Here is a 13,621-nt window from a genome sequence, read left to right on the forward strand (position 1 = left end):
AACGCACAACGATACTGCAGTGATTTTCTGTACCCACTCATAAGAGAACTTGTGTTAAGTGAAATACTGAACAGTTATTTTCAACAAGATGGCGTTTCAATGTCACTGCTTGCTGATGTTTTTGGTGATTGCATAATTTCACAGGGACTTTGGCCTCCACGATTGCCTGACCTAACACCACCTAACTTTTTCTTCTGGGGTGCAGCGAAAGCAACTGTCTATACAAACTGTCCAAAATCCATTGATGAATTGAAAACTGTGATATCCTCTTTCACTGCTTCTGTTACAGGAGAAATGTTACAGCTCGTGTTTGGAAACAAGATTAGACGAACTGAGTTGTGTATTCAACAACAGGGGGGACACTTTCAACATTTAATGTGAAAATTTGTAAGTAAAAATGAATATTCAATAAATTAATAACTTGTATTTTACCGAGTTTCATTTCGGTATATTCAGTGCAGCATATGACAATCACAGCAAACAATCATACAGCACTGTGGAGAGACTTTTCGAACAGCCCGTAGAAAGGAAGCAGGATACAGCAGTGAGGGTGAAAGTGAAGTGATTCATGTTGAAATTAGGCATGTGGGGCTCATCCCCCATGTCCTTTTTAACACTCCTAACACCCTTACCTACAAAGCTACCAACCCGCAGGAAAAAAAAAAAAATCAGTGCTGTTCCCAAATGTAGAACAAGCTAGGAACTTGAGCTTACATAGCCATCAACACTATATTAGTGTTATAACAATAGCAGCTACGGCATATCCTTAAGGTAAAATATGACTTAAACAAGTTGCGTAACATCCCTCAGTCAGTAGTAAGAACAGCCTGAGAAGGGCAGCACAGGCCTGTGCCACACCCACAGGACTGCATAGCAGTGGAAATAGTCTTATAATGGAGGAAACCAGTTGTGGGTTTTATACTCTATATATATTCCACGGCCACAAACCTCCGAGACCGCAGCTGTGGCCACAACCTTATCTCTTCCCACTTTTAAATCCTTCCCTGGAAGCAAATTGAAATACTGTTGTGAAACAGAGTAACTTTCCTAATGTTTCCATTCAAAAGTAACATTACCATATACATTTCACATTACGTATTTTATTAAATGAAATAGTAACAGGCTGCATAATACAGAGATAGAGCTATTATTATCCTAATTATTGCTGTAAATTCATATTACTCTGTAAATTTGATGTCATGATTGATTGTACATGACATTTTTGAAATAAAGATAGTACATTTATCTCCTATTGATTAAATGTACAACATGTTGTACTATTCGTAGTATCTAGTTGGTAGAGCATAAAGTGCTTGCAGTACGTAGAGAATAAAGTAATTGAGGCCTCAAGCTCTGCTAGTCTTTGTCCCATACCTGTCAATCCTCTTACAAGCTCCCACTTAAGTCCTATACACACCTGCTGTCATGCCAGCACAGCTGCATAGTCCTTTCACCATGAGGTCATTACTGCTCCATCACCTCAACAGGACTGACTGCCAGGGGGTCCAGTTGCCAATAGATGGGCCGAGAGTCGAACTGGGGCCTTCTTAACCACTGAGCCACTGTGGCACCTACCAGTGGCAGACGCCTGGCTAGGGTTTGCTCCATGGATGTCTACACCACATCACCTACCACGGCTGGGGCAGGCTGCCGCTGCCGCTGCCACTGCCACTGCCACTGCCACTGCCCCCCCCCCCCCCCCCCCCTCATGTGGCCATACCACTCTGCTGCAACGGCACCTTGCCCAGTGCTGTCAGGAATGTTTACCATACGAAGTCCCTCATGCTCAGACCACGTCAAGTGTCATGGCTACTGACAACTTCAAGGGAACACAAAGCTTTGCTACGAAGGTCTGAGAGATCAACACCTGAGTTTGCTACGCCACATGACAAGGGCTTTGTCAGGCATTTATCTGTTGCTCTAAACTTTTGTGACTATAAACAGTTTCCAAGGACGTCATCTGTACCGCAGCAGCCACCCACTCCTCCAGCGGACTCCTGTAGCCTCTGTCAACCCAATGGATACACAATTGGAGATGCACAATGGGAAAATTGAAGGTGAAGCCAATGACCCAAAGAAGACTTCTTCCACCCCCCTGTAATGGCCAATGCACCCTGTGTAGCTATAAAACGTAATATAAAGAAGGGCATGATATATTGAGTACTCACCCACATAAGATAGTATTTTGTCTGCATTCTTCCAGCACTGTGTGCACCCTGGTAAGCATTACGCAGCATTTTCCGCTTGAAAGTCGGCAAAGGAGTCGCCTCCTGAGCGAGTTCCTGCATTGTTTCTATGTACAGAGACCACATACGCTCTGTCGGCAGTTGTTTTACGGCAGCATCATACACGGCGACACAACGTCTGCAAAGCAGTGGGAAATGATATTTTATACAAACAATGATCTTGTACCAATTTAAACAATAAATGTGTTTGGGAACACACAAAAATGTGAACAGTTGACTAAAAAGTATTTTTTCCAAGAAGTTCAAAACTTCATGTTCATCGATTTTGGGAAGATATTTTCGCTAAATTGTATGAAACTGGTCAGACTGTTACTTTGTTTATTTTTATTTTCTATTTATTTCTTTTTTTTTTAAATGAGTCATCAGGCTTTCAACTAGTTTGATGCACGCACCATGAATTCCTCATGCGACACAAATATTTGTTGGATATGTTCCAATCTCTGTCTTCTCCTACAATTTTTACCACCACAGCAACCTCTAGTGTCATGGAAGTTACTCCCCAATGTCTTAACACACATCCTGCCCCTTCCTCTTGTTAGTGTTCTTTTCTTTATTGACTATGCAGAGAACCTCCTCATTCCTTACCTTATTAGTGCCTTAATTTTCTACATTATTCTGCAGCACCACATCTCCATGCTTTCTTTCTCTTCTTTTCCTGTTTTCACCTTCTAACTGATGTCAACACAAGAGATTCGTTAAGTTAAAGGGACTGTAACACACACTGAAGCAACTGAGACAGTCAATTCCTTTCATATCTCCTGCAATTTTTTGGAAATTTAAAAATTTCAGCATTAAGAAAACACTGTCCTGCAGAAAGAGATTAAACATGATGCTATGTATTCCATTCCAACATATAGTGGAGCTCCAGTCTTCTGAAACCCATATTAGATTGCAAGCACAGTAACTGAATACTGCGGGGGAAAAAAAAAAAAAAATATCCTTACACTACAATCCATAAACTTATTTCACTGCCTAAATCAGCGGACCAGTTCTTCGCAAATGGTTGCAAAACAAGACAGTCATTGTTGAGTTTGTGCTGATTATCACCATTTACACGTGTACACTCCCGCACATCTAAGCAATTTCACAGACTGACAAAGCCAACTTAATCCTTCATGGCAAGAAGATATTTTCAAATACAGACCTCTTAAAAACCTATTTCCAAAATCTGTCTAAGGAAGAAGACATGTAGAAAATGGCAGTTATCACTCTATTAGGCCTTTATGAATTTAATTTCATGCCACTTGGATTAATGACTGCACCAAGCACTTTTCAAACATTTATTAAGAAAGTACAGCAAGGATTAGATTTCTGTTTTGCCTACATAGATAGGACCCTGATTGCATTTAGTATTTTGAAAGCAGAACACTTAAAACATCTAAACACACTTTTTGAACATCTTTATAATCAGGGTTGAAGAGAGAAACAACCATTGTAAAGACACTTTGTTCAGAAACTGCGCAACAATTGCGAGCATTTCTTAGCACACTTAACTTCTATTGGCACCATAAAGAACGTGCTGCACAAAAGCAAGCTCTTCTGAAGGAAAGTAAGAAGAATGACAAAACAAAAATCAACTGGATCTTCGAGACAGAACAGTTTGAGAAAAGCAAGGAAAATCTAGCCCAAGCCACACTGATAAATTGCCCAAGTTTTTTTTTGCGGACGCATCAACTTCACAGCAAGAGGAATACTACAACAGAAACATAATGGAATTTGCAAGTTCGGTGGTTTCTTTTGAGAAAAGTTTTCTTTAGTCCAGAAGTACTTCTCAATTTAAGACAGAATTTCTAGGTATTTATATATAATGTGATTGGATAGATAAAAAATCTACTCACCAAGTGTCGGCAGGAGAACACACATATAAAGTTAATAAAGTTTGCAAGCTTTCGGAGCCAGTGGCTCCTCCTCCTGGCAGAAGTATTGACAGGGAACAAAGGGTGCCAAAGGAAAAGGACTGCTAAGATTTAGGGAAAGGGGAGGGTAAGACGAGAAGGAAATCTCGTCCGATGCAGCCCCAATAATCAGTCTTTCCTTCTCATTCTGTCCAGTAGATCTCCCCTGATTTGGGTTCTACGTGACTTTTCCTTACTCTACCCCTTTTCCTAGATCTCTCTAGTCCTATTTCTTCACCCCTCTTCCTTCCCCTTCAACCCTTCTGCAAGAAGAAGGTGCCACTGGCTCTGAAAGATTGCCAACTTTAATGTCTTTATTGTATATAAGCTCTGCCTTTTATCCAAAAACACTGAAGAAAAAGAGAAAAGAAAGGAAGAATGAAGGAAATAAACTATGTTTTAGCATAAAAGATGGAATCTATATCCAATAATTTAACTGCAAACACGGAAAGAAAGACTGCACACGGAAAGAAAGACAAGAGCTGCAGATCCAAAAGAGGAATATTTAATAACTTTATATGTGTGTTCTGCTACTGCTTGGTGAATAGATTTGGTATCTATCCAATTACATCAAATTTTCAAAAATTGATCGTTTTCATTGATATATTTATTTATTTACTAATTTCAAATACCTGCTCAAAGGAAGAACATTTTCTATCTACATAGATAATGCCCAACAAATTTATGCATTCAAACAGAAGAATGAGAAAGCTTCATCACCGCAACTTCATTACCACCAGTATACAGGGCGTTTCAAAAAGAAAGAGCAGATTTCAAACATTTATTTCTCAAAAACTACAAATGATAGAAACACAATTCCAACGGTCCTTCACTCAATATGAGTACCAAATGTTACACAACAAATATCAAAACTGTACCTCAATATGAGCACCATTTGTTACACGACAAATATCAAACCGGTATCTCATTTCTTGCCACACACGACGCAACTGGTCTTTAGTTACCGAATTCACGGCCGCAACAATTCGATGTCGTACCTCTTGAAGAGTAGCGGGCATAGGTGGGACATAAACACAGTCCTTTATGTACCCCCACAAATAAAAATCGCAGGGAGTAAGGTCTGGTGACCTGGGAGGCCACAGACGATGACATTGATCTTGTGCTCCTGCTCTTCCAATCCACCGTCCTGGAATGGTGTTATTTAGGTACCGTCGTACAGGTTCAGAGAAGTGTGGTGGGGCGCCATCTTGCATGAAGATGAAGTGATTTGAATCTTCCTGAAGTTGAGGAAATAGCCAGTTTTCTAACATGTCCAGGTAAATGGTTCCTGTGATAGTTTTCTCCATGAAAAAGAAAGGTCCATAAACTTTGTTTACCGAAATTGCACAAAAGACGTTAACCTTTGGTGAGTCTCTTTCATGTTGAATAACGTCCCTCGGAGTTTCACTCGCCCAAATTCGTACGTTATGCCGATTAACTTTACCAGAAATGTGAAACGTTGATTCATCTGAAAAAATTAATCGTTCGGCAAAATTGTCCTCTTCCATGTCCTGTAGAATTGCAGTTGAAAATTCGAACCTTTTGTTGTGGTCGTCAGGACGCAATGCTTGCAATAACTGCAGTTTGTACGGCTTCATGTGCAGACGCTTACTCAGAACGCGCCATACCGTTGTTTTAGACATGTTTAGTTCGTGACTTGCCTGTGTCGTGGATTTTCTAGGGCTCCTTTCGTAAGCTGCACGGACACGCTCGACATTTTCATCCGATGTGCGTGGACGACCCGTGCTTTTTCGCTTGCAGATGCAACCATCTTCTACGAATCTGTGATGCCACTCATAAATTTGCTTATGACGAGGCGGCTGTTTGTTGAATTGACGGCGGAATGCACGTTGCACACCAACAATGGACTCTAACTTTGCAAATTGCAGCACACAAAATGATCGTTCCTGTGGTGTCGTCGCCATTTTCCTACAAACAAACGCCAGCGCCACTGCGGATTTGCATGGAACTTCTGCGCGGACCATTGAAAAACTTTGAACCTTTCTCTGACAAGAAACGTTTGAATTGTGTTTCTATCATTTGTAGTTTTTGAGAAATAAATGTTTGAAATCTGCTCTTTCTTTTTGAAACGCCCTGTATTTCTCAAATCACAACTGATTTGTATCAGACGTCTGGCACAGAAAACGTAGTGGCTAATCATCTGTTTAAGCAGTTATTAGTATTTAGCATGTAATACTACACACGAAACAATCAAGATTACATAAAAACACACAAATAAAACAATGGAAACTTCAGGTTGAAATATCAACAACATTAGGAAAAGAATAGACAGCTACTTTCTGAAGAAGGCTCTGGCCAAAAGTTTAACATGTAACAGCCTTTAAGTTGTGCCTCTCTGCAACTCAACATGTCATCTTTATGATGAGCAGCAATATATCCTTTTCCTTATATTGTAAATACATAAATAACAGAATGAAACAATGACAGTATTATGAAAAGGACTCACTACTACTCACCATGTAGTGCAGACACTTGTCACAGACAGGCATGACAAAAAAACTGCTGAAAAAGTAAGCTTAAAGCCTTCTTTTGAAACACACACACACACACACACACACACACACACAGAGAGAGAGAGAGAGAGAGAGAGAGAGAGAGAGAGAGAGAGAGAGAGAGAGTCTCTGGGTGATCGGGGTGAGAAGGAGACTAAGTCGGGGAGGGGGTGGGATAGCAGGGTAGAGGTGGGGGCGGGGACAGTAAAGTGCCGCCTGTGAGAGTATACAGGGACAAGGATGGGAGAGGGCAGGGCAGCTCAGTGCAGGCGGGACATTAGACGGAGGGCGAGGGGACAGAGGGGGATGAGTGGAAAAGGAGAGAAGTAAGAAGACTGTGAGTGTATTGGTGGAATAGAGGGCTGTGACTTCCGGAGTGGGAACAGAGAAGGGGATAGTTAACTGAAGGACAGAAACTAACGAAGGTTGAGGCCAGGGGAGTTATGGTAACGTAGGATATACTGCACATATTCGGAAAAGCTGGTGTAGATAGGAAGGATACAGATGGTGCGGGTTTTGAAACAGTCATTGAAGAAAATGTATTGGGCAGCTTGCTCAGCAATTGGGTAGTCCAGCTGTCTCTTTGCAACAGTTTATTGGTGGCCATTCATGCAGACAGACAGCTTGTTAGCTATCATGTTTACATAGAATGCAACACAGTTATTGCAGCTTAGCTTGAGGATCACATGACTGCTTTCATAGGTAGCCCTGCCTTTGATGGGATATGTGATGCTTGCAACCAGATTGGAGTAAGTGGTATTGTATGGGTCAGGTCTTGCATCTAGGTCTATTACAGGGATATGAGCCATGAAGCAAGGGGGTGGGAGTGAGGATCGAACAAGAATGGACAAGGAATTGTGAAGTTTTGGTGGGCAGTGGAATACCACTGTGGAGAGGTGGGAAGGACAGTGGGTAGGACATTCTTCATCTCAGGGCACAACGAGAGGTACCTGAAACCCTGGCGGAGAATGAGATTCAGTTGCTCCAGTCCTGGGTTGTACTGAGTCACAAGGGAAATGCTCCTTTGTGGTAGGACAGTGGGACTTTTGAAGGTTGTGGATGGCTGGAGAGACCAGATGCAAGATATGTTTCTGTAAAAAATTGGAAGGGTAATTTCTGTCAATGAAGGCCTCAGTGAGGCCCTATAAATGCGACTGCCGCGAGTGGCTGGGCTGCACAGATGGGACTTCTTGGTACGGAATGCGTAGCAGCAGTCAAAGTGGACATATTGCTGGTGGTTGGTAGGTTTGATATAGGCAGAGGTACTGATGTAGCCATCTTTGCGGTGCAGGTCAACGTCGAGAAAGGTGGCTTGTTATGTTGAGGACAAGGTGAAACAAATGGAGGAGAAGGTGTTGAGGTTTGGAGGAATGTGGATAAGGTGTCCTCACCCTCAATCCAGATAACGAAGATGTCGTCAATGAATCCAAACCATGTGAGGGGTTTGGGGATCTGTGTGGTTATTAAGGATTCCTCTAAATAGCCCATGAACAGGTTGGCATAACATGGTGCCTTGTGAGTGCCCATTGCCGTATCATGGATTTATTAACAGGTGAGGCCTTCAAACTATTGGTGGGTGAGGATATAGTTGGTCATTGTGACTAGGAAGGAGGTTATAGGTTTGGAATCCATCGGGTGCGGGAAAAGGTAGTGTTGAATAGCGGCAAGGCTGTGGACATTAGGGATGTTAGTGCACACAGAGGAGCATCAATAGTCACGAGCAGGGCGCTATGTGGTAAAGGAACATGAACTGTGGAGAGTTAGTGGAGAAAATGGTTGGTGTCTTTTATACATGAGTGTAGGTTGTGGTAATATGCTGAAGATGTTGGTTTACTAGAGCACAGATCCTATCAGTGGGGCACAGTAATCTGCCACAATGTGGCATCCTGCGTGGCTGGGTTCATGGACTTCAGGAAGCATGTAGAAGGTGGGAGTGGTATGTATGAGGAGAGGCAGAGTCTCAGAAGAGAGGTTCTGTTATGTGCCTAATGATTTGGTAAGAGATTGAGATCCTGTTGGATTTCTGGAACGGCATCACTGTTGCAAGGTTTGTAGGTGAACACCTCTGATAGCTGGCAGAGTCCTTATGTCAGTTAAGACTCGCAGTTCAAAACAATAGTGGCGGATCCTTTTTCAGAAGGGAGTATTATAAGGTCATGATCAATTGCACAGGTGGGTATTCCCCCTGCAATATATTCTATGTTCCCATAACCCTCCTGGCCTCATTGTTCTTACCCATGTAGATCCTTCCCTGTTCCCATTCCAGCACACAAAGCCCTCTATTCCAACAACACATCCAGTCTTTTTACTTCTCTCCTTTTCCACTCCCCCCACCCCCTCTCCACACTCCCGTCTAACCTCCTATTTGCACCTAGCTGTCCTACCCTCTCTCCACCTTGTCCCTGCATGTTTCCACAAGCAGCACTTTACCGGCCCTCACCCCTACCCTGCTATCCTTTCCCAGCCTCCTCCTCATTCCCACTGCCTCGACTGCTTCTCCCATCGTGCACAATTGCTCGCAGTCTGGCCTTTGCTGCCAGACAGTTTTTTTTTTTTTGTGCGCTCGCATGTCGTTTGTTTGTTCGTTTCAGAAGAAGGTCTTTTGGCCAAAATCTTACTTGTTAAGTAGTCTTTCTATTGTGCCTGTCTGTGACTCAACATGTCCACTATATGGTGAGTAGCAACCTATCACTTTCATAATATTGTCAGATACATAATTAGGTAAGAAATAAGAATGAATGGTACATTAAAACTAGTTGTTATAAGGTAATCTCAAGTCTTCTTATCTAATTAAGGCTTGATGGTGTAGCCATGAAAAAGTCAATTCACACCCCTTGACAATATGTCAGGTGGTCTAATTCAATGCTCCAAAATTACAGCTTGGACTGGGCTGCTTGCCCCATTTATGCAGGTTGTATGCACACAAGCTGTGTCCTGTTCAGATGTGATTTATATTCTTCCTTCGTGCTATGGGAGTTCAAACCATAGGGTCCCTGTAGACGGTCAATAAGGTGCCGCACTTCAGGTGGAGCATTCGAACTCCAGGTTTCATGCCATTTTCTGTCAATAGTGAAGTTGCTAGCAACAAGCTTTCTGATCAGTCACAGTTGTGGGTTTCTGGAACAATGCCAGTTTATTGTCAATCGTGGAATTTCTGCACGGATGTGAAGATGTAGATTATTCGTTACTTTGGAATATTCTTTCAACAGAGCTTCTTGTCTTCTTAACAGAGGAGGGTCTATGTGTTGGAAACCAATACGGTGGAGCAGTTCTTATGCAACATGATACTTGTGACTGCACCGAAAGGTACATACCTTACATGCAGGAGAGCTTGTCAACCACACTGGAGCACGATATTCAGCTGTAGGAAACACTAAACTGAGTGCAGAAGATTTAAGTGTATTTGCTGATGCTCCCCAATTAGTACTGCAGTTTCTGGTAAGGTTGTTTGGTATGCTTGATTTCCAAGAAGTTCTTTGAGATGCTTCTTGAAAGTATGGACCTCCAGTTTAGAGTAATTTGTTAAGATCACCAGTTACTGTTTTCAGCACTTTTGAACTCGTTGTGGTATACCGCAAGGGCTAGATCATTAGCATATCTGAACTTCTTTGTGCCAGTTTCTGGTATGTCAGAAACATAAAGGCTGAAAAGTATCAGCAATAATGCTAATCCCTGATGTAGTCAATTACTGAAATTTCTGATATATAAGTGGTTTGCAGCTCCCAGTGGACAGACAGTGGTGTAACTTATCAATGACAGCCTTTGTCCATATACACATATACAATTTAAGGTCACAGTTTTTAAGTGTCAACACAACATGGCTCAACAGAGTACGAGATACTTAGTAACATAATCTAAATGTGTCTGCCCAAATTTTAAAGAACTATGTGCAACAATGGACTGTTATGCACAGCTTACCAGAAAAGGAAAATTACATGGCATATTAGATCACCTACTGGAAGATGCCCCATTTGTTGTAACAGCGATCAGAACAGTCGCAGGGTTGTAGTGACGGAAACGCGGCAAGACCTGCGGAGCGGCCCGCGAACAACAACACAACGGGAGAGGACGGACACGACCAACGAAGGACCTTACGACACAACAAGAGCAGACAACAGAGTCAAGAAACCAAACAAGGCAACCACGTCCATTCGTAAAGAAAACACGAAAGTCAATACACTGTCTAATGCAAGGCGATATGTCCTAGACTGGCAGGCTGAGCGACAGGCAGGCACTTAAGTACTAGATCGGGGATGCCGCTATTGGCCACTGCAACCACGTGTTCCACTGTGGCGCCCTCACTCTAAATGCGGGCCAGGAGGCGCGCGCCACCACAGCTTACGGCGCAATGGTACAGAGACCTCCATGAAGACTGGCAGGGACTCAAATTCCGCGGCGTGCGGTACCAGACCATTGTTGATGAACATTTCCAGGTGGTATATATTGCTCTAGTGCAGGCTGTTCCAATCCTGCCCCATAGTGCACGAGTGCCACCCACTGCTAATATAAACTACCTACCAAGTGGCCACACAGTACACATTTTGTGCATGTGTCAAAACACTTGGTCATCCCTGCCTGCATTCGTTCAACTGGTGCAGGAAGGTCACACAGGCCGTTTTCCCACCCTTGCTCACCTGTGTCAGACAGTGCCCAGTCGTCCATAGTCAGGCACTTTAGCTGGAAGAGCCTGACCTAGTTTGTCCTAAACCACCTTCTGACTGATTTAGTGAGTGTTTTAACTTGTCCATATACATTCACGAGCTGGGCACAGGTTCCCCCCCTTCACACAAAGAAAACAGGTACGGAGACTGTTTAATATTGTGAGACGCAAAGGACAATGGGCTAAATATTGTGAGGCCCTTGTCAGTTACAACCTTGCAATAAGACAAGCAAAGGAGGCATCCTGGAAGGCATTTGTGAGGAAGTGGAAGGTACGGCTGCAAAAGCCAGACTTCACAAGATTCTCACTAGAGTACCAACTAATCCAGGAGGTACGTTGAGGAAGGAGGATGGGGAATATACAAAGACAGCACGAGACGCTGGAATTGCCCCTCAAAACTCACTTTCCTCAATATGCTCTGCCAGATAACACAGACCAGTACGTGACCCCAGAGAGACAACGGTTCTCAGACACTCGAAGGGAGGACTAGGAAGTGGCCAAGGAGTGTGTGAACTTCAACAAAATACAGTGGGCGGTGGGAACATTCCAAGTGACCTGGCCCAGATGGAATTTTTCCAGCTCTCCTGCAACAGGCAGGAGGAAAGCTTATAAGAATCCTATTTAGGGTTAGCTTAGCATCAGGAATCATTCCCAATGTTTTGAGGGCAGTGAAGGTTGTCTTCATTCCAAAGCCAGGTAGAATTGATCATACCAAGGCCAAGGATATGAGACCAATCAGTTTGTCCTCCTCCATTCTCAAAACACTGGAAAAACTGGTTAATGTATACATTGGGGAGAGGAGGCTATGTAGGGTCTCTCTACACCTGAACCAACACGCATACCAACCAGGTAAATCATGTGAAACAGCTCTCCACCAACTCGTCGGGAGGGTGGAAAAAGCACTTCACTTCCAAGAAATAGCCCTCTGCATCTTCCTGGACATCGAGGGGGCCTTTAGTAACACAACCTTTGATTCAATGGTAAGGGCAGCAGAGGTGCATGATCTGGGGACCACTATGTGTAGGTGGACCAGAGCCATGGTTAGTGGAAGGAAGGTAGAGGCTAACATGATGAATGAAAAGATGGTAATTAAGAGCACTAGAGGCTGCCCACAAGGAAGAGTTTTGTCTCCTCTATTGTGGAATCTAGTGGTGAACAAACTCATTGAGGAACTAAATTCCAGACAATGCTTCTGCCAAGGATACGCAGATGACCTTGTCATAGTAATACTTGGCAAATTCACTGACACAATCAGGAATATGGCACAAGGAGGATTGGACACTGTGCAAAAATGGTGCATTAAACAGGATCTGAGAGTTAATCCTAAGAAGACTGTTGTAGTGCGATTTACGAAGAGACATATTCAACATGCAAGTTGGAATCTAAATCTCTTCGATGAAACTCTACCTGTGAAGGGGACAGTGAAATATCTACGGGTAACCTTGGATGAGAAGCTAACTTGGACCCCTCATATTAAGAGTACCTGCTCCAAGGCAAAAAGCACTTTAGTGAGTACTAGGAGGGCTTGTGGCAAAAACTGGGGCCTAAGCCCAGGGGTATGCACTGGATATACACCACAGTGGTTAGACCTAGGATTTCCTATGGGGCCGTAGTGTGGTGGAAGAAGGTAGAACAGCAGGTTGCTGCTAAAAAGCTTGCTAAGGTGCAGAGATTGGCCTGCTTAGCCATAATGGACGGATTTAGCAGCACACCAACCGCTGGAATGGAAGCCATGCTGGACATGCCTCCACTTCACCTTTGGGTTAAGACGGAGGCAGCAGCTGGGGCATACAGACTTAAAACTGGCCAAAACTGGGTCTCATTTGTATATCCAGAATCACACACTAACATTGTGAGTGAGGTAAATATAGGTATGGCTGGGGAAATGCCCACTGACTATATAATAACTCCTAACTGCTTCAACAAGGCTTACAACATAATAATTGGAAGTAGGGAGCAGTGGAAGAAAACAGTTTGACACCATACGGAGGACATCGTGTGGTTCACCGTTGGGTCGAAAACAGATCAAGGCGTTGGGGCAGGGTTGTACGGGGTTCAGCCAAGACTGGAGAGCAGCATCTCTCTAGGGAAACTGGCCTCTGTATTCCAAGGCGAAATTACTGCAATCAGGGCATGTGTGGACGGGAATATGAGTAGGTGCTACAATGATTGTAGCATCTACATCTATTCAGACAGCCCTGAAATAATTGGCAGCTCCTGCAACAAGATCTAAGATTGTTGCAGATTGCCACAGGGCTCTGGTGGAGCTAGGGGGAAGCAATAGGGTGTACCTAGTGTGGGTCCCTG

General features: G+C 43.4%; 1 protein-coding gene across 1 annotated transcript in view; it reads right to left on the reverse strand.

Moving 5' to 3' along the window:
* Window positions 1-13,621, reverse strand: part of LOC124605136 (U3 small nucleolar RNA-associated protein 6 homolog) — a 116,970-nt gene that overhangs the window by 31,259 nt on the left and 72,090 nt on the right. Inside the window, exon 8 of the mRNA XM_047136619.1 lies at window positions 2,169-2,364. Within this exon, the coding sequence (XP_046992575.1) occupies window positions 2,169-2,364 (196 nt within the window). The remainder of the gene's footprint in view (window positions 1-2,168; window positions 2,365-13,621) is intronic.

Source organism: Schistocerca americana, chromosome 3 (genome assembly GCF_021461395.2).
Source record: "Schistocerca americana isolate TAMUIC-IGC-003095 chromosome 3, iqSchAmer2.1, whole genome shotgun sequence".
Taxonomy (NCBI): Eukaryota; Metazoa; Arthropoda; class Insecta; order Orthoptera; family Acrididae; genus Schistocerca; species Schistocerca americana.